This window comes from Macrobrachium nipponense, chromosome 3 (assembly GCF_015104395.2).
Source record: "Macrobrachium nipponense isolate FS-2020 chromosome 3, ASM1510439v2, whole genome shotgun sequence".
Lineage (NCBI taxonomy): Eukaryota > Metazoa > Arthropoda > Malacostraca > Decapoda > Palaemonidae > Macrobrachium > Macrobrachium nipponense.
Window position 1 is genome coordinate 54,322,742 of NC_087202.1, and position 22,495 is coordinate 54,345,236.

The 22,495-nt window shown below is 43.6% G+C and overlaps 1 protein-coding gene and 1 pseudogene across 1 annotated transcript in view; both read right to left on the reverse strand.

The window, feature by feature from the left end:
* The window catches only part of LOC135221788 (signal peptidase complex subunit 3-like), a 47,974-nt gene that overhangs the window by 17,613 nt on the left and 7,866 nt on the right, over positions 1-22,495 (reverse strand). The window contains exon 2 of the mRNA XM_064259641.1: positions 5,505-5,667. Coding sequence (XP_064115711.1) covers positions 5,505-5,667 — 163 coding nt within the window. The remainder of the gene's footprint in view (positions 1-5,504; positions 5,668-22,495) is intronic.
* Positions 1,413-1,543, reverse strand: LOC135222572 (5S ribosomal RNA; annotated as a pseudogene).

A 22,495-nucleotide genomic window follows, 5' to 3' on the forward strand; every position in this document is an offset into this window, starting at 1 on the left:
AGGAACCATCAGGGCGGTGTTCCAGAGCAACATAGACAGAGCTAGGATGGATCCTACGTAATTTCAAGGTAAGGCCACCAGACTAAGAGTTACATTACTGATATGGTCATTCGTATGAGGAAGGTTAAAGCTAGGAATAGAGACTAACCTAACCCAAAACCCACTTCTTAAAGCATGGGTAATCTTGCATAATCAAGTAGGCTAGGCTGAGAACTCCAATACTTAGAATAGCAGAAATATGGAAAAATATGTTTGCTCAATCTAGGCTAGAACTAGAACCCATCACCTAGGCTAGTATAAATAGGCCAGGGAAGGTTTAACTAGCATGCCCATTAATTGTCATTCTAGGTTAGCCTAAGAACTTATACCCGTAGGCCTGCTACAGCAGAATCCTAGCTTTTAGGCTAAGCTAAGATGGAAAGGAAGGTTCTAGCCAAAGATACTAGCTAAGCTAGTTCATGAATTAACAACTTGCAAGGTTAAGAATCCAAGTATTTAGCTAAGCTAAGAACTGAACCAATTATGCTAGATTAAGGTAGCTTTGACTAGTTAAGTTAGGCTACGAACAACCACTTACACTATGTCACGGTAGTTAAGACCAGTTAGACTAAGGCAAGAACTTAACCATTTAGCCTATGATAAGGGAGTCTTGAACTAGTTAGGGTAGGCTAAGAACTCAATCACTTAAGACTGGGATAAGGTATTCTTGAAATAGTTAAGCTTGGCTAAAGACTCATCAGCTAGGCTAGATTAATGTAGCGTTGACCTAGTTAAGCTGGGTTAGGCTAAGAATTCAACCGTTTACCAAGTTAAAGTGGCTTACAACTAGACAGGGTAGGCTAAGAACTTAACCACTTAGTAGACTAGATTAAAGCAGCTTTAAACTAGTTAGGCTAAGAATATTGCAGCCCTGAACTGGCTAGATTAGCTAAGAACTCGGCACTTACTAGGCTAAGAACTCAACTACTTAGTCTAGGTTAAGAAGGCTTCTGAATTGGCTAGGCTAAGACCTTACCCACTTAGGCTAGGTCGTCTTAGCAACTTGCCAGGTAAGAATGCAATTATTTAGGATAGACTAAAGGAGAAAGGCCAGCATTTCCTTACCTTCCTTCTCCTCGAAGTGTCTTGGCCCAGACCCAAGTATCTAACCATAAAGTAGGCCTGAATCCCAAAAAAGGCTGGATGGCTTGATTGAATAAATCCATCAACTAGAATAACTATGCTTCCGAACACAATGTAACTTGAAGAGAAGATACTGGACGTGTCCGTTTGATGAACCATGTATGTGAACTTGGTATACAAACGTGGGCAATGGTACATGTACGCGGTTGCTTACATGTATGTGTACGTTGGTAAACATCGATGGAAGTTGGTGTACGAAAGTGGACGTCAGTGTACAGACGAAATTCAGATGCCAACAGCATCTGGTGTTCCCAGGCAGTCTCCCAGGCAGTCACCCATCCAAGTACTGACCAGACTCAACATTTCTCAACTTCGCTGACTGGACGAGAAGCGGTGCTTCCAACGTGGTATGGCTGTTGGCTGGTCATGGCACTACACGTCCATGGACGTTGGCATACAGAAGTGGGATGAAGATACATATCAAGCAGCTGGATATGTGCTGAATCATGTACATGGACAAACGATGGTCATGTACGTGGACGAGCAATGAACCACATACACGGACCAGTGATGATACCTGTACAGGTTCGTGTCATGTGGAGTGAAACAAGTTGGAACATCAGTGAAAAGATCACTACAAGAATGCCTTCCTTCCACTAGCTCCACTGCCAACCTCACGAACGCGAATGTATGGGGAAAAAACACGACCTTGTGGGGCAAATGGTGATGCACACCATCACTTGTAGCTGACAAAACCACAGTGTCCTTAACCCTCCAACGTCTAATGTGATGGCGAGGCGGTGATGGAAAAGAGGTAGGAGGAGTGAAACTCCTCTCTCTATGCGGTCTCTAACAAGCAGGAGTTGAGAAGAGACCCTCCGTTATGACTCCTCTTTCTTCTTTGTAGATACATCAGAAATCCTATCGCAAACAGAGCCAGCCTCTTGAAGACAGCTTTGACCAACACCTTGACGGCTCCACGAGAAAAGACGACGTCATATCAGGAAGAGATGACATCATAACTGGGAGAAGCACGGCCACCGCATCTGACATCATAGGCTAAGGGGATGCTGGGAATGACACCACGACATCTCCTAAGACCAGGGCTGGTCAATGGCCTTACTGGTGGAGCAATAAGGAGCGATTCAGTGAGCGTCGATGATGAGAAGGGATGCCGCAAGGTGACAGAACACAAGAGCCAACATAGAGGAGTCCTGGGGGAGGTGGGACTTCTATAGGGGCTGGTGGGGGGATACACGCTTCTAAGAAATGTGACAATATCCCATCAAAGGAAGGAGAACCCGGTAGCCCAAGTGATGCCCAAACAACCATCTTGGATAACTCCATATCTGAAATAAAGATATTAGATGCATTCCTCCTCTCGGTAGCAAAAACTCCAGGACAGGTACTACCAAACACAGCAGTCCATCCAAATAACAGCTCCAGGAAGATCATACTGATAGGTTACAACCGACTGTGAGGGCGCAATGGACGAAGTTGAAAGTCACGTCACTGCTCAACAGGAGTAGAAGAGATGCCACCTAAGTGGACATCACAGGCAGAGTTGTATGAAAAACAGGGCTGACAACTACAGTCTGAAAATAAATGAAACTTTTCTCTCCCTCAGGAAGAAGATTGTAACCCGAGAGACTAAAATAATTATAATATGTGAGGATGGAGGGAAAGACGTATGGCCCTGCAAGTGGAAGGGAAGATCGAATCGTCTGCCATTAAAATTTGTCCCAAACATCTCAAAACGCACACATTCTTAAAGACTAAAACATTACAAAGTTCCCAGACGTGTGAAAGATACCTAAAAACGTAAATGCCAATACACATATTTTCAAATTAAAACAAAAGCAAAGTAAGGCGTCCTGTCTCTCTGAATGGGAAATACTCTCTTAACCCCTTCGCCACTGGCCTGCTACATTGCTGCTAATGCTTGCATACCGCATGAGACCCCCTGTCGACCGCGAGTATCAATCATTACTTGCTCCCACTAAATTTTATGTTATTCATATTTTTCCTTCATATTCTTATGTGAAAACATTGTGTGTATGGATATCAATGAATATTTTTTACCCCATTGTCAAAAAATTACAAAAAATATAGTAAGAATATCGGAAAAAATAGGAATATTTAGTAGAAAAAGTAATTGCAGAAGTAGGAACTGTTATAAAGTAGTAGAATAGCAGTAAAGTAATAGAAATAAAGTAGCAGAAAAAGTAGTAAAGTAGTAGTAAAATAGTAGTAGTGGTAATAGCAGTACTAGTTTTCTTACTGAAACAGTTATTCCTAGGTTTCATACAGAAACAGCATATACATCAATGAATGTTTAGGCAGCTGGTAATAATAATAATAATAATAATAAAACAGTAATAATAGTAATAATAATAATAATAATGATAAAAAAAGCAACAGCATCTCGTGACCAATACGTATATACATATGGGGCAGTTTATTCACCCCCACCCCATTATCATCTGCAAGCTATAAAAAAACACATCTCATCACAAGTAACAGGCCTCCATAGAAGTCCTTTCACCTTACGCTTTCCTGTTGAATGAAAGTACTACTCTGCCCGAGCATTCATCCATTCACACAATTTGTCAATTACATCACAACAAAAAAGGACAAAAAATTGCATCACGTAAGCAGAGAAATCTGGTGTATAAGCAGGAATCCCATTGCCACCCTCCGTGAATCAGGGGGGGGTGGGTCTGGGCGCAAGTCACAAGATGGATCAGTTATGAACTGCCAGCCTTCATCGACAAGAGGTTCAATGTCTTCCAAACACTCGTTGTCACTGTCAACCTCTAAAAAATTATCACTATAATCATCATCTGATAGATTTGGCAGGTACTCAGACCCTGACTCTGAAACACTATCATCTGACATGATACTGAAAAAAAAAAAAAAAAATAACTGCAATCAAAAGGGGAAAAAGATTTGGAATTCAAATCTACATGGTTTACGGACAAAATCGTAATCATCCTTCTCAGATAATAGCCTGAGGCGCACTGGTATATGTTGGCCAGTACCCCTCCTAATTCCCATATGAAAATGACGTCACGACGTCCATCGGACGCTCATTGGTTAGAATGAATTGTGGGTGGAGCTTCAGCACCTCTCTCGTGCACAATACTGTGTCTGGAAACCATCCAAGCTAAAGAAAACGCTTTGCTTTTCGAGGAGGGATGAAAGACGTACACGCGTACATCCCGGCGGTCTTTTATTACTGTACCGTAAAATTAAAAGACGTACATGTGTACGTCCCAGTGCTGAAGGGGTTAAGAGACGAACCAGCCTATCACTCACAATGCAAGTGATGGCAACACAGAACTAAAGTCGTATCTACTGCAACAGCATCTGTCCCAAGGAAGTTCAAAACAGCAACAAAGAAGGCTTGTCTAAAAACATTGACATCCACAGAACTTCTAGGTTGAATAAAAAGAAATAAAATGCAGGGTATGATTAAAAAACCAGCTTGGAAAAGGAGAGTGAAGCAAAACTCCACTCTCCAAGGTGGTAAAAGAAAGACGCATATCACAGAGGTCCGAGCTGGTTGAAAACCAAACATCCACTGCATATATGCATGAGTTGCCAGATGCCTTAAATTCTTTGCTTTTACAATCTTCGATTGTTTTTACTAGTTTCCAGCTAATGCTAGAAGATTCTTATTGTTAAGACCAAAGGTTTGTTCCACATATGAACAAAAGGAGGAGAAATTGCGGTATCCTCAGCCACTGAAGGCAAAGGAATAGCCTCTAAATTAGCTCTACTCTCAGCTCCAAGACGCCTTCCTCTCTCTATCTTTAAAAAGCTTATCAGAGTGAGCAATGAATACCTTACGTGTTGTTCGTCCCACCCCTGACATTCAGGACACGTATGCTCCCTATTACATTCCTGTCCCTACGTTTCACAAATTTAGAGTGCAAGTCATAATTAATCTTGATCTAGTTCTACACCCTTCGGAACAATACCGAATCCCTAAGGAACTAGAGCCCAACATAATGATGACAAAATTTGTGTATTAAGTTAAACAAAGCCAACTAAAATACACAACAAAGCTACAAAAACCTGAATACTTTGCCAAACAGGAAAAAATTTCTCCAAAAATGATGAAAAAATTCTGCACCAAGGCCACTGATGTTAACTGGGAGCCAGCAGAAAGCAAATTGGAGATATCTGTTGTGTTATACTTGGCGGTTCCGAAAGTAGGCAGGTCTCTGTAACCTACACAAGCAATGGCAGTGCTACCGCAAAATTTGAATTTTGGTCTGCCATGGTAGGAAACTTACAGCTATGTAATTGCTTGGTAAGCCACTGAAATAAAAATATGAAACATTGAATTTTAGCTACAGCTACTTTGTGATACATACTTGATTAATCTTGTTATTTTGAGTTTCATACTCTGCTGTCAAATACAGAAACAACTCTTTTGTATTCCAGTTGAAGAGTTTGCTCAAGTCTGTTGATAGATCAAATCGTAGAGCACCAAGATCATTTTTCTCCCTTGAAACTGCATATTCAGGCACATTTTTCCTGTAAAAAAAAAAAAAGATGAAAACATTAGTTGCATCTGGGTTGACAAATATATTAGGAATATGGACTGTTCAAGATGCACAATGCCATGCTAGCTCAAGGCTAGTTCAATTTTAACCAATATACTTTGGATAACTTCAGCCACTGTCCTTAAATCTTCAAAATGTCATTCTGCTTTTCTAATTTCCTCTACAGCATTTTTGGGTTAAGTCTACAAGAAAGCTGGCAGATAGACAACTGAATTAATCACAGGAAAAATAAAAGACAAACTATTATGCCTACTACTACAGTAATACCTCAAACATTAGTGAGGTTGGGTTCCAAAACCATTATGGATCAGGAGGAATTGTGAATGTTTGGTACTACAGTAATACCCCCAACTTACGCGAAGTTAGGTTCCAGACCACATCATGCAAGGGGGAGTTTCGTGTAAGTTTGGAACAAAATGCTTACTTCTAGAGCTTGAACACTAAATATGACCCTAATCATGCTCCCTAAGTATTAGGCTAGCTTTTAAATGAAATTAAAGTTACTGTAATTTTATTTAAAAGTTAGTTTAATCCATTATCCTTACAAAAGAAATAACTGGTTGGCATAAAAATAATTACAGTAACTACTATGTATACATACATATCCACTTTCGTACATATAGTACTAACATTACCTCTAATTCATGAGATGCCATTTTCTTTTTCCATCAGTTAAAAGTTTTCTTTGCATCACTAGGTATACTTCATGAGTCAGTCATAACGAAAGTACACAATTAAATAAAATAAAGAAGACATGTATGTACATACGTAATGTTTGCAGAGGTTGAAGGTAAAATTCAATCAATTTACTTAAAATCATGAAATAGCGTGAGACCTAACTACGAACCAAAGAGCGAGAAATATGTAGGTTATGTGAGGTAAAACTCTGAAGAGGTCTCATCTTTAAAAAGTCCAAATGGGATCACATCTTCTTGAAGTACATTAATGGTATGTGCTGTAATTACGTAACATAGTACATACAGATTGTACCAGAACTTTTCTCCGAGGTTAAGAAAGTAATTTTCACAGAACAACAACTCTGTTATGTCTGATATGTTTTACTAGTTGATCATGGAATTCTTACATATTAACAAACACTGAATTATGTACTGCTTTTGTATTATTTTCAAAACTATAAATAGCATACAGAAACTCTCATACTGATTTTACACTTAAAAGCATGAAAACTTATACTAATTGTACTAAACTAGTACGTACTTCAGAAATTAAACAAAGTTTCTGAAGGGATATCATCTTTGAAAGTCCAGTAACTCTGAATGGGTATCACATCTTGTAAAACTATGTATATGCACTAAATGTAGGTGCTGTAATTACCTTTGTATCATAATTATCCATGTACAAAAATAAAAATACGTAATACAAAATACGTAATACATTTTTAATAAATAATTTATACAGAAAAGCTTTAAAACTTAAACATTTATGTAATCAATTTAACAAACAGTTTTGCAAGGTTTTGCAGTGTTTCTGAAGAATTCGCAAATGTTTGCGCTATTGTGAAGAACTTGTGTATGATAATTAGCTAGGTTCCAATGAAAAGTTAATGCTATTGTGAATTTGCGCAAATCGAATTGCATGAGTTCAAGGTATTACTGTAGTCACTAAAATGACATTTTCAGAATGAAATTAATTTTCATACATATTTACTAAGTAATTACATAGATAACCTTTCTAACTTGAGCGGCAAATTTTCCAAATTTAGCGGTAGCGCTTCTTTTTTTGCCTAAGTGACTGACCCACCCACTATCGGGTAACATGGAAAACAACCCGGCAGGTACATACTCAATTTGTTTGTGCCCTCATGTCCATAACACGTAAAATTAACTTTCAATTATATACTTACCAAGTACTACGTACTAATAACATAACATTTGCAACTCATGCGGCAGGTTCATTTTGAAATTTGCAGTAACGTATCTTGTTTCAGCTTAGAACACAAACCCAATCCACTTTCAGGGGAGAATAGGTACAACACAGCTGAAGAGCTTAATTCATTTGTGCCCTACGTCCATGAGAGGGGAGGATGGATGGCTCCGATTCTGTAATTACTTGGTAAGTATAGTAAGTACGTATACTATATGAAACTATTTTATTTTGAAAATACCATTTTCAAATCAGCAACTTTACCAAGTAGTAATTACTTAGCTGAATCCTATATTGACAGGAGGTGGGATGCATGGACATATTCTACTCCAAAAAATTCAGAAGGTAAAGAATTTTGAAACAGAAAGATAACTAGCATTGGTTAAAATGCTTGTTGTAACCTTGCCTGGTAGGAGAGCTACTGGAGGTAGGTAGTACTGCCTCTGGCTGGTGCTCATCTTAAGCTGTAGTGGCGTGGTGGTGGAAGTTATGCAGGGAAGGAGTTATCCAATAGGCAGCAAACTCCAAAAAGGGGCCCTTGCCCTGGGTGCAGTACCATCAGAAATGACAACCAAATAATGTCACCTACACAAATTACAAGCAACTACCCATCCAATAAAAGATTGGTGGGTACTCCAGGTACACAATACCCTCAGGCTCCCCAAGACTCGACAGCCTATAGTATCAAGGTGAGAAGATGGAGAATAGGAGAATAACTCCTATACTCTGTCCCCCAATACCATGCAAGACACAGTTAACGGACCCAGGGTACTGCAGTTCTCGAACACTATCTTCACTTCTCGTAAATAATGTGTCACATACACTGTGTTACACGTCCAAATGGTTGATTGAAGAATCGCAGATATGGACATGTTATGTTTAAAAGCCAACACGGTAATGACAGCTCTAATTTCATGGGCTTTAACTTTTAAGAACAGGTAAAAGGTCCTTCAAATTCACAAATGCAACTTGTAGATGATATCTTAAAAAGAATGAGGTTGCATTCTTAGAAAGTGGTTGGGAAGGATTTTTAACGTAACATCAGAGGTTACTGGATGGGCCTCAGATCATCTCAGTCCTACTCAGGTAATATCTCAATGCCCTTAGAGGGAAAAAAAAGGTCTCCATCTTGTTCTGGACTAAGAATGGCCATCAAATTCTTAAAGATGAAAGAATTTGGCCAGGGCTTAGGAGGAGTCATTCTTAACCAGACAACCCAAGGTAATAGAGCAGACCACATCTCCTTGGGAGAATCAGACTCTTACCTATGGCCTCCAGCTTACTGACTCTTTTGACGGTAGTCAAAGCAACAAGAGTGAGTTTTTCTTGTCAAGTTTCTAAAAGAAATGAAGCAAAGGGGTTCAAATGGAGGACCCAAAGGCCACTTGAGGACAATATCCAGATTCCAGGCGATCAAGTCTGTCTTACTTTGGTTAGCTGTGTTGAAAGACTTAATCAAATTGCTGATGTTCTGATTAGATCCCTGATCCAGACCAGTGTGTCTAAAGACACAACCTAACATGGCTCTGTATCCCTTGATCGTAGAAGATAAACCTCTGAAGGTCCTCGAGAAAAGCAGAAAATCTGCAATCTGCATCACAGAGGTTTGAGTAGAAGACATGTTATGTCTTCTACACCAGCTGCAGAATATTGCCCACTTTGCCTGGTAGACCCTAGAAGAAGACTGGTGTCTAAACATGATATTGTAATGATACAATTAAGTTTGTTCATACTTACCTGGCAGATATATATATAGCTGTATTTTTCCGAATCCGACAGATTTTTAAACACTTACGACACACGCAGTGGGAGTCAGGTGGTTAGTACCCATTCCCGCCGCTGGGAGGCGGGTATCAGGAACCATTCCCATTTTCTATTCATAATTTTTATTTCCACTGTCTCCTGAGGGGAGGTGGGTGGGTACTTAATTATATATATCTGCCAGGTAAGTATGAACAAACTTAATTGTATCATTACAATATCATTTTGTTCATGAAACTTACCTGTCAGATATATATATAGCTGAATCCCACCTTTGGTGGTGGGAGTAGACAGAATAGAAGATTTTAGGAAACATATATATGCAGATAATTGATATCTTGGTTCCTTACCTGTTAGCATAGCTGACTTCGTGGTTACTGCCGCATAAGTCTGCTTGTGCTACTAGAGTTGCCAGCAAGGTAGAGACCTATAAAGCTGGTGCACTCCAGATGATCTGTCAACAGGGGCGAGACCACGACGTGACTAGACCATTGACCATACAAATGAGGGCAACGAAGTAAAACCAAACCACCTGGCGTAGCCTACCAAAAGTATCCCACTTAGACTAAGCTAATGGAAGGGAGATCCGCCGCAGGCGGTCAACCCCACAACCATAACACAAGTTAAAAACAAAAAACTCCCCTAACCATTAAAGGATAGGATGAGCGCTACCCCTGCCCCCAAAACAGTCTGCAGCGACGTATGGTCCGAGCGAGTAACAATTTTCGTATGTTGCTTTCACCTCCCGCAGGTATGTGAAGCGAACACCGAATTGCTTCGCCAATAAGTGGCGCCCAAAATAACTTTGATTGCCATATTTTTGTGAAAAGCCACCGAAGTAGCAATAACCCTCAACTCGTGGGCTTTCACTTTCAGAAGCTCCATGTCACTTTCACTACACTTTTCATGGGCTTCCTTAACCGTACTTAAGAAAAACGCCAGTGCGTTCTTCGACATTGGAAGATCGGTTTTTCCACAGAGCACCACAAGTTCTCCGAAGAGCCTCTGCATGCTCTGGTTCTCTGCAAATAAAACTTGAGAGCCCTGACAGGACACAGGACTCTCTCAGCTTCAGGTCCCACTAGCTCCGACAACCCTTTGATCTCGAACGTCCTCGGCCAAGGGTTGGAAGGGTTCTCGTTCTTTGCTAAGAACGTAGGACTTAAGGAACAAACTGCACTATGATCCTTGAACCAATGTGCTTGCTTATGACTTGAATTTCGCTAACCCTCTTCGCCGTCGCCAGAGCAGTTAGGAAAATGGTCTTCTTAGTAAGATTCCTAAGCAAGGCTAAGGAAATGGAGCGGTTCAAATTGACTCGACATGAGAAAACTTAAGTACCACGTCTAAGTTCCATGATGGTACTTTCGGTTGGAGAACTTTCAGAGTCTCAAATGATCTAATGAGATCATGAATGTCTCTATCATTCACTAAGTCGAGTCCTCTATGCCTGAAGACCACAGAAAGCACGCTTCTGTAGCCTTTAATCGTGGGAACGGCTAGTTTCGCTTCTTTCCTAAGGTGAAGAAGGAAATCTGCTATCTGGCTCACAGAGGTTGAGGTGGAGGAAATGCCCTTCTTTCTGCACCAACTTCTAAAGACAGCCCACTTTGAGTTGGTAAACTGCGATTGAGGAGGGCCTCCTTGCGGTGGCAATCGCCGTTGCCACAGGTCTTGAAAAACCCCTCGCTCTGGCCTACCTTTTCTTCTTGATAGTCTGAACGCAGTCAGACTCAGAGCGGGGAGGTTTTTTGTGGTACCTCTCGAAGTGGGGCTGTCTGAGTAGATCTTTCCTTAGGGGCAGAGTCCTTGGAAAGTCTACCAGGAAGGACATCACCTCCGTGAACCAGTCGACCGCTGGCCAGAAGGGGGCGATGAGGGTCATCCTCGCTCCTTCTGATGCAGCGAACTTCCTCATCACTTCCCGAGGAGGTTTTGAATGGGGGAAAAGCGTAAATGTCTAGTCCCGACCCAATTCCACAGTAGGGCGTCTACTGCCACTGCTCCCGGGTCCAGAACTGGGGAGCAATACAGCGGAAGTCTCTTCGTTCGGGAAGTTGTCGAAAACGTCCACATGAGGACGTCCCACAGCTTCCATAGCGTTTGGCATACCTCCTGATGAAGGGTCCATTCCGTCGGCAGAAGCTGTCCTTGCCGACTGAGAAGGTCCGCTCGGCACGTTTTCCAACGACCTGACACAAATCTTGTCAGAATCGTGACGTTTTTGCGGCTTCGCCCAAATCAGGATATTCTTCGCGATGGCGAACAGAGAAGGAGAGTGAGTTCCCCCCTGTTTCCTGAGGTATGCCAGGGCTGTGGTGTTGTCCGAGTTTATCTGAACCACTTTGTTGGAGACTTCCTCTTGGAAGAACCTTAGAGCAAGGTAAAACCGCTGAAAGTTCTTTTAGATTGATGTGCCAGGACACCTGTTCCCCTCTCCAGGTGCCTGACACTTCTCTCCCTCCCAGTGTTGCTCCCCAACCCGTGGAGGACGCGTCGGAGAACAACACTAGGTCGGGGTTCCGAAGCTTGAGCGAAAGTCCTTCCGCAAGCTTCTTTGGATCCAACCACCATTTGAGGTGCTTTTTCACTTCTTCCGTCAAAAACAAGACCTCTTCTAGATCCTGTTTGCGTGACCAATTGCTTGAGAGGAAGAACTGAAGTGGTCGGAGGTGCAACCTTCCCAGAGAAACAAACTTCTCCAGTGAGGAAATGGTCCCCAGCAGACTCATCCATTCCCTCACCGAGCATGTTTCCTTCCCTAGAAAGGCTGACACTTTGTCTAGGCATTGAAGTTGTCGCCCCTGGGACGGAAAAGCCCGAAAAGCCACTGAGTCCATCTGAATCCCCAGATAGACTAAGGATTGAGAAGGAGTCAGATGCGACTTTTCGAGATTCACAAGAAGTCCCAGGGACCTCGCTAACGACAGAGTCGTGTGAAGGTCCTTCAGACACCGGTCTTGCGATGAGGCTCGAATAAGCCAGTCGTCTAGGTAGAGAGAGATCCTTATTTCCGCAAGATGGAGCCACCTCGCAACGTTCTTCATTAGAACGGTGAACACCATCGGCGCCGTGCTGAGACCGAAGTAGAGTGCCCTGAACTGGAATACTTGCCCTTTCAGAACAAACCGCAGGTATTTTCTTGATCGGGGATGGATGGGGACGTGAAAGTATGCGTCCTGAAGGTCTAAAGAGACCATCCAATCCCCCGGTCTTAAGGCTGCAAGCACGGATTGAGGTGTCTCCATCTTGAACTTCTGCTTGGTAACGAAGCGATTTAGACTGCTGACATCCAGAACGGGGCGCCACCCCCCCCGACTGCTTCGGCACTAGGAACAGACGGTTGTAAAACCCTGAAGAACTCTGGTCGAAGACCTGTTCCACCGCCTGCTTCTCGATCATTTGATCTAGAAGATCGTGAAGCACTTTCTGTTTTTCTCCCCGATACGAAGGAGACAAATCTTTTGGTGTCGAAGACAGCGGGGGTAACTTCAGGAAAGGAATTCTGTACCCCTTCTTGACAATGTCCAGAGACCAAGCGTCGGCACCTCTCTCTTCCCAGGCTCTCGCGAAATGTAGAAGTCTGGCTCCTACCGGTGGCTGAAGGACTTCCTTCTCACTTCTTGCTCTTGGAAGGAGCGGGAGTCTTGCCTTCTGAAAGAGCCTCTTCCCTCGAGGGGCTGGCTTCGAGGAAGAAGCAGATCGAAAGGGCTTCGATTTCTTCAAAGCAGAGGACCCAGAAGACGAAGTAGTAGTAGGCTTCCTAGAAGACTGTGCCAGAAGGTCTTGGGTTGCTTTCTCCTGGAGACTGGCAGCTATGTCCTTTACCATAGACTGGGGAAGAGATGTTCTGAGAAAGGAGCGAAAAGAAGATCCGCTTTTTGCGCTGGCGAGACCGACCTTTCTTTGCAGTAAAATTGCAAAAAAGTGCTCTCTTCTTAAGCAGTCCCGTGCTGAAATGAGCAGCCAATTCCTCAGAACCATCCCTGACGGCCTTGTCCATGCAAGACAATACACTGGACAGCTCCCCAGACTGAATGGAATCAGAATCTCCCTTGACTGGCATCCAAAAACTCCTAGGCACCAGTCAAGAAAATTAAAGACCTCTAGTGTCCTGAAGAGGCCTTTAAGGTGAAAGTCTAGCTCACTATGTGTCCAAGAGACCTTAGAGGAAGACAGAAAAGATCTTCTGGCGGCATTCCACAATACTACCAAAGTCTCCTTGAGCGAGGCTGGAAGCTTAATTCAGACATTTTCTCCCGTCTCATACCACATACCAGCTTTGCCACAAAGTCTTGAAGGTGGTAAAGCGAAAGAAGTCTTGCCTGAAGCTTTCCTCTTTTCCATCCAATCATGGACCTTGCGAAAAGCTTGCTTCGTAGAAAGCGACTTCTTCATTTTCACAAAGCCCGAGATCTTAGTAGCTTTGGATGACGAAAACTGAGAGGGAGGAGTACGTGGAGCTTCAGGTTGGAAAGTGTCTGCAAATACTGACTGTAGCAGACGAGTCAAAACCTTGTAGTCCGTCGAAACTGGAGCCAACTGCTGTTCTTCGTCCACTTCGACGAAAGCGTCACTAATTTCCTCTTCAGACACTGGAGAAGTCGGAGGAAGTAAGGAAGAGTCACGAGCTTTCTCAAAAGAGAAAGAGCGGCGAACAGGAAGAGTTCCCGCTTCCGCTTGCGGAGGTGGTAAACTGACGTCCGTAGGCGCGCGCTTGGCGTCCGAAGCCAATCTACTGGCGCCGACTGAAGCGCGCTCGACAGCAACAGGTGTACACCTGGCGTCCACTGGCGCGCGCTGAGCGTCCACTGGCGCGCGCCGAGCGTCCACTAAACGCGCTGAGCGTCCACTGGCGCTCGCTTACCTTGCACCGAATCACGCTCGGCGTCACTGAAGCGCGCTTGACTTTCACAGAAGCGCGCTCGGCATCTTAAGAAACGCGCTTCCTATCTACAAGTTTCGTAGCAGCGGAAACAACCGCTTCACGAGAGCGAGAAACGAATTTCTCGCCTCCTCTAGAAAGTTGCTGGGGAGCAGAACGAACTCTAGAGGGAGACTCAAACGGAGAGAGAGACGAGCGAGGAGAGGGGGAGGGAGAACGCCTCGACCTCTTCACAGGAAGATTGTCATCCTTCTTACGGCGACGTGGAACAGTCTCTCTCGAAGAAAAAACATCTCGAAGTTGCTGCTGAAGAGACTGGAGAATCTTGCTTGTAGGTGAAGCCTCCTTTTCTGGGGAGGGGCTGATCCTGTGAGCAGGCGAGTGGCGAGGGGACGCCTTCTTCCTACTCCCAGGAACCGCCACTTCACGCACCTTAGAGCGACTGCGGCGCTCGAAAGAAACATCTAGGAAAGACTCCGCCTCCGAAGAATCCTTACGCTTCTTCTGCGGAGGAAAAGCAGCGAACGCACTATCAGGCGACGAGCAAAGTTCCGGAGAACAACTTGGACGTGAAGCGTCCCACGAACGCGAGCCGTCCTTTTCAGCGGGACGTGATGCGGTATGAGAGCTCCACCCCTGCGCGCGGGGGGAGGAAGCTTCAGAAGAAGAAAAGCACTCCTTGAGAAGACGTGCACGCGCACGCTCCTTGGCAGTCTGGGTAGGTTCATCAGAAGCTGCCGAAGGCACGCCAGATCGGTGGGGGTTCCTCGTAACCCTCCTTCGACTTTCGACATGCTCTCTCCCCGTAACCTGGGAGTCAAGCAGAGGTCTAGGTCTAGAGGCGGAATGAGGCCGATCTGAACACCCTCCAACTACACAAGGGGCACTTTCACTGCACTTCTCTTCACTTTTGCTCTCCAGAGCTAACACTTTTGATTCTAAGTTACGAATCGATTCAAGAATTAGCGATAAAGTATTACCTTCTACCGACACTGCTTCAGGGGCCGGAGGCAACACTACAGGGGTAGGAGCATAATCTACAGAAGGAGGGTTAGCAGAAGAATCATTAAAATCTTGCCTACCTGAAACAGTCCTGGAGGAAGACCTCCTTAACCTATCTCGCTCAAGTTTCTTAAGATAGGTTTCATACGCCTTCCACTCAGACTCTGTTAATCTTTCACACTCCTTACAACGACTTTCAAACGTACATTCATTCCCCCTGCAAACCTTACAAACAGAATGTGGGTCTACTGAAGCTTTCAGTAGCCTACCTCTACATTCGGACATAGAATAAAATCTAGCGCTAGCAGAACTAGACCCTGACATCTTGATCAAAGAAAATTCAATACCAAATTCAAATCAATCCAAAGTCAACGTGTGCCAAGCCACCGATCCAATTCAGATACCAAAGAAAAAACCAAAAGGGATACTCAAGTAGCTAGTAAGTTTCCAAAATCTGGACGGAGGTGCCGCAAACAGGCGTTTCCAGCACCGGCGACAGAAAAATTATGAAATAGAAAATGGGAATGTTCCTGATACCCGCCTCCCAGCGGCGGGAATGGGTACTAACCACCTGACTCCCACTGCGTGTGTCGTAAGTGTTTAAATTTCTGTCGGATTCGGAAAAATACAGCTATATATATATCTGACAGGTAAGTTTCATGAACAAATTTGCAATTACTTCTGCAGCTTGTCTTGAAAAACCCTTCACTTTGACAAGTTTCCTGACAGTCTGAATCCTGTCAGAGCAAGAGCGGACAGATATTGGTGGAATCGTCGGAAATGAGGCTGTTTAAGAAGACTTGGCCCCCTGGCAGGAGTCTTGGAGAGTCACTAGAAGCCTGAGGAGGTCCAGGGACGCTCAATTCAAGACCAGAATGGAGCCACTAGGGTCACTGAAGTATTGTGGTGAGCAAAAAACTTGTTTAAAACTTCACTGACCATGCTGAATGGCGGAAAGACATACAGGTCCAAGTTTGACCAATCCTTGAGCATGGCATCTGTCGCCCATGTCACAGGGTCTGGGCCTGAAGAGCAAAACGACGGGAGGTGATGGTTCCTCAATCTTACAAATAGGTCTATTGATGGCTTTCCCAACAGTTTCCACAGGTCAGTGCTTACCTATAGATATAGAGCCCACTCTGCGGCCAGGACCTGTCTGTGACGATTTAGCTCATCCGCTAGCACCTTCAACTTGCCCTGAAACATCTCGTCACTATATCTTGGTTTCACTATATCTTGGTTCGAGTCTTCTTTGCCCAAAACAAGTCCTTTATTGCTTTGCAGAGGGAGAAGAAATGAGTGCCTCCCTGATTCTTTATGTAAGACAGACTGATGGTGTTGTCTGACTGGACCGTTACTGCCTTGTTGAATGTCGTTTTTGTAAATGATTGAAGACCTAAATGTATTGCCTTAAATTCCCTCATGTTGATGTGAAGGTTCCTCTCTTCTGGCGAATAATCACTGGAAACTTCCATGTCTCCCAGAAGAGCCCCAACCCCAAATCTGAAGTGTCTGAGTACAATGCTTGGCTGGGGCTCAGAGGAAGGAGTGACTTTCCTTCTAAAAGACTTTTTCTGAAAGCCACCACCACAAGTCCTCCTTGATTTCTGGGGTTATCAGAAATAAGAACGAGTCCAGTTGATTTTTCCTGTTCCCACTAGCCTTCAGGAAGAATTGAAGTACCCCTATGTGGAGTCTTCCTAGACTGATGAACTTCTCAATGGATGTGAGGGTTCCTAAGAGATTCATCCACCTGTTGGCCGAACAGGATAGGAGAGAGGGGAGTGTCTGAAGGCATGATTGGACTCTTTTGGGGGATGAAAAATCCCAACAACTCAAGAGTTGATCGTTTTGGACTTCCTCTATGGCCCTTTTCTGGATGAGAGAGGAGACTTCCTCCAATAGGGTTGAATGTCTCTCAGAGCCTACAGAGTACAGGCAGTCCCTGGTTATGGCACACTTGGTTATTGGCAATCTGGTTTAACGTGGCTTGTCTAGCGCCATAAAAATGATATCTTTATAATAAAATAGAGTTTTGTATATAGTACTTACCCAGTAATTATATAGCTAGGAGTTTCCTACCTACAGCAGCCTAACAACTGAAAATCTACGGTAGCGCTAGTTTCGGTTATGGTGTAGCTGGAATGCCCCACCCACTATCGGGGCTTATATACAGGAAACAACCTGGCAGAGTGCTTAAATTTGTTTTGTGCTCTAATCTCCATGTGAGGGGAGGTGGGTAGGCTCCAATCATATAATTACTGGGTAAGTATATACAAAATCTTTTTGTATTATAAAAATATTTTTGCATATGGAACTTATCCAGTAATTATACAGTTGATTCCACATTTAAAAGAGGTGAAAATCATACACAAATTCTACCTGTTGTTTCCTTACCTGGCAAGTGAGCACTGCAGATGATTTCTGCCTCTGATCAGTGCTCCACTTGACCCGTAGAGGACGTGGCTGTCTACCCCGGAGTCGCCTCCACATGGGTGGGGCTTTGGAGCAAGGAATTACAACCTTGGCTCGCAAAGCTATAAAAGGTGCCCTTACTCTGGGTGACAACTAGAATTAAAAATCAATATGGCATTACACCATAACCATAAAAGTATCACCAACCAACCACTTAAAATAGGGACTGGTGGGCACTAGCCATAAATGTGCCTCTAGACTTCCCAACAAATGCAATAGTACCCTATTCAGGGCAAAAATGAGCAAAGGGAAGTCAGATTTCCTCTGCCTCCTATCCAAACACCATGCCAGCCACAAATATCGGTCCTTATGTGTTGCAGTTCTCGTAGACAATTTACACATCCTTTAGGTAGTGTGAAGCAAATAGTAGTGACCTACACTTCTAGAACATTGCTTGCACAACTTTAGTAAATGACATGTTATGTATGAAGGCGAGGGAAGTCACAATCGCTCTCACTTCATGAGCTTTGACCTTCATTGTGGCCAATTTGTCCTCTTGGATTTCTGCATGTGCTTCTAAAATCAAATTTCTTAGAAAAAAGGTAGGCATTTTTGGAGAGTGGACGAGATGGATTCCTGACCGAGCACCAAAGGAGACCCGAAGAGCTCCTAACCTTTTCTGTTCTTTGAAGGTAATATCTCAAGGCCTTGACTGGAAAAACAACCTTTCCTCTTCATCAGGCCCAAGAATATCCATCAAATTCTTGATGTTGAATGAGCGTGGCCACGGGTTAGATGGGTCCTCATTCTTTCCCAGGCATCTCAGAGAGAAGGAACATACAGCATCCCCTGTGAAAATCCAATCCTTTCATCTATAGCTTGGATTTCATTAACATGCTTTGCTGTTGCTAAAGCCACTATGAAGATAGTTTTCCTAATTAGGTCCCTGAGAGAAGCAGACTGAAGAGATTCGAAAGGCGGCCCTGAAATTCATTTCAATACCACATCTAAATTCTAAGAAATTACATCAGAACTAACTTATTTCGTGACATCAAAAGATTTATTGTTTGTTTGTTTATATGGTATTTTTACATTTCATGGGAACCAGTGGCTTTACGCAACTTCTGAACCATGTCGAGAGTGAACAAATAACAATTACTTTGAAGTACGTAATCTTAAGTGTACAATTGGGTTTTCTCAGGTTTTTTACAAGCTACCTCCATATACTTAACAATTACAGAAATATGGATGATAATAGTAGGAAACAATGCAGTAGTTTTAGGGTCTGGGAGGTTTGGGGAGGCAACATGGCTAATACTCCCTTTGATGATAGTGACCAAGAGGATAACAAATACCCAAGGTAGACTAAGTAAGAAAACAAAATTGTTTATTTGGGCTTTATTACATACTAGTCTAGGTTAGGCTGGGTTGGAGAAGGTATGTTAGAATACATCCTTGTGTTACATTTTATGATATACAGTGCCCTTGGTCAGGTTAAATGGATAGGTAGAACCTACCACGCTACATATTATTAGGTTAAAATGCATCCCAGTATTTCAATATTTTTTTGTATTCTTCCTCTCAAAAGCCCAAATTCTCACCGAAGTTTTTCCATTTGTGTTTCACTTGGGGTATGTGACGTGTTCAACATTTCTGATGGAAATGAATGACAAAACCATCAGAAAGGGTATATTTTCATCTGTGCTTGATTGCAGTTTTAAAAGTAACCTTTACCCTAACACATCCTAAAAGGTGAAATGTAAGGGCTACTTTTAACCAACAAAATACTGTACTTTGTAAATTTGATTAACGACCATTTTAGTAAATTCTATGACCTTTTCTTTCATTTGAAAATAATTACTTATGTATAATTAAAAAGATATTGGTGGGATGCAGAAATTATGACCAAACACAAAATGCCAAGTTGTTTAAGACAGCTCTTCAAGCCCTATTCGGTCAAATACGCTGCCCTATTTTTTTCTTTATTTGACAGTACTATTAACCAATGGGGAATGGCTTTTCAAACATTTTCCAGTCAAAGCCAAGAAAATGACAATTTGTCGAAAATTGCATTTTTCCTAACTATACAAACCTGAGGTCCTTTAACAATAGGAAGTAGCTAGCGGCAGCTGGAACGGTCGTAAGCTTCGAACAAGGGGAGAACGGTAGTTAACTGCTTGTCCGACAGTCGCGCGCCGCGCGACTGGGAGGTAAACAAATCACTTTTGCTTTTGGCCCATGCAAAATACGCAGAGTGAGGGGTGGCATGAGGAGGGCCACTATATGTAAACAGGACCTCAGGTTTGTATAGTTAGGAAAAATGCAATTTTCGACAAATTGTCATTTGTTTCCGATACGTAATACAAACCATCGGTCCTTTAACAATAGGAAGACTCACTTCTTGGTGGGAGGAATCTGAGTCTTTTGATGAACAGACTGGTGTTCGTCCATCCCTGGAATGCCTCCCTGGTCGTAAGAGCGAGGGAGGGATCCAAGCCTCTGTCCGATTGATCGGGGTGTGCACCGCAGGATCAATGGTCAGACCTCTGGGCCGAGTACTAAAGAGAGGCAAGCGTATCTCTTCGTACCAGCAAGCAAGAACTTGTTCTGTTTGCAAGAGGCAACATAAAGTATGGGTTGTCTCAAGCTGGCATCCACTTCCTCCCCCTTGTTGGAGGAAAGTGGTGGATATACGCTCCTATCCCTAGTGAAAGGGATAGGATGGGGCTCTGTTGAGTAGCTCACCTGCATCTTGTCCTTATCCAGCAGGGTGACGACCGTGTCCCTCTAACCACAGGTAGAGGGGAAGAAAAAGATGGGAAGAGGAGCCAGTCACACTCTCATTCACTCATCCATTCTTATGGTCACACCAGGACTCGATGCTGTTCAGCCTGCGGAGGGTCTGGGAGGTTCGCTACACAACGTGTTGAGCAGCCACCACGGGTCCCAAGGAAAAAGATCCAAGGACCTGTGGGCAATATCCCGAAGGTAGAGAAGGAAGGGCATGTGGTCTGGTTGACCAGACCCCTGCCTTCAGTACCTGCGCCACGGAGAAGTTCTTGCGGACAAGGCAGCATCTCCTTCGCATCGAAGGCGGTGAAGTCCATTAGGGAGGGGATTGTGAACGACTCGAACCAATCGTCAGGGACCGAAGGGTTCTGAGTCTTCGCTACGAAGTTCGGTACGAAATCGAGCGTCACGGATCCCCATCCCCTGGATGCTTGACTTCGCAGGAGAAGTCATGCAGTTCCTCAGAGGAAAAGAAGGAAATAGTCGCATGACCTATCCCTCTTCTATACTTCTGGTGATGTCCAGTACCCATACTGGTCTGTCCGTTTGCGACGAAGTCTCTCGCATCCTCCTATCCCCATGCAGCGAAGTTCTCGGTAGTGGATAGGACACCGACACTCCATGGTGGGTGTCAATGGTATGGGTACTGTGACAAGCTATTAAAACGAAGTAATGATTGCTCTGTAACAACCGAACTAAGTCAACAGCGTAGTTCGTAACTGACTCGGCCGCTCTGACAGCTGCCGACTGACTGCGTTCGGTAGGAGGCAAGTTGTCAAAGCATCCGAGTAAGTCACGTGACCTTCGCCTTTAAAGGGTTATGCCGAGAGACCAAACAAATAATGTATTTGTTTGTCACCAATGCCGGACAGCGAGGTGATGATTCTCTTAAGGCATGTGCCCAACAGGCGAAAGTCAATTGCCTTCTAGAGACCGAGGTCCCTGAAAGGTAAAACATCTCATGGTTGTTGAATCTCAGCTAAGGAGAAACAACACTATGTACCGTTGAAGACGAAGGTAGATATTGAATGCAACCTACGTCTTCACAGATGAATCGAGAGAAGGATTCTCAAGATTCATAACCTGTGCTTACAAATGACTGAAAACGCTAACCGCTATTTTCATTGCTGTCCGGTGAGAAGTCGTAGTTGCAATGAACAGCGGGCGTTCTTCAGTAATGAAAACACAGGGGAAAGCCGCCTGAAGAACTGCTTCTCATGGGCTGAACATTTGGGAGTAGAGCTGTCAGGTCGGAGAGTAGGCGATGTCTTCTAACAAATCTCGTAATTCGGTTGAACAATGAACAATTGTACACCTACGAATAAGAGATATTTTGAAGACAAACTCAGATGTCTGCAAAATCATTCGCATTATCGCAGTGCGATGCAGCGGGAGACTTGTACAGACTGTTGAAAATTCTCGCAATGTCGAAGGCGATGGAATCTAGCGTCACAGCAGTAGATGGGTCCTTCATTATTGCGAGAATCCCCGTTAATCAGAGACCTAAGTCCATGATTGTTGGCAGAGATACGGTTCGGTAGTCAATCAAAGCAGGGCAGAGAGAGACATACATGACGTGTATATCGGAGGCCCGGCTGATACTGAGCTGCTATCAGGCAGTTTCAATACGCAGTAGTTGAGCCTGAGCTCTCGCTGACTCGTTCATCCCTGAGTTGCCAGGTAATCCATTATTCCACGAAGGAATGCGTTCGGCTAGAACTACCGAGCATAAAAGATATGCTCGAGCAATTATATTTAGGCGAAACGAATTTCGGTAAATATAACAGTTGAAATGGTGTTGTCGTGACAAAACCATAAGTATATAAAATTGAAACTGAAAACTCCTGGGAGGTTGCAGGCAACCCCGAGTTGCAGTTCAATTAGAATACTTCTCTTATAAGTCGCAATCCGTAGTTTAAACTAGGATATGCGCCTACCCCTCGGACCATTCAACTGCTTAGTAGAATCATGTCGCGAGGTTAATATACGTAGTATATTTGTAGGATTCTGAACAACGATCTCCATCCTAAATTCTTTCCTTCAAGAAAACAAAATAAGGATT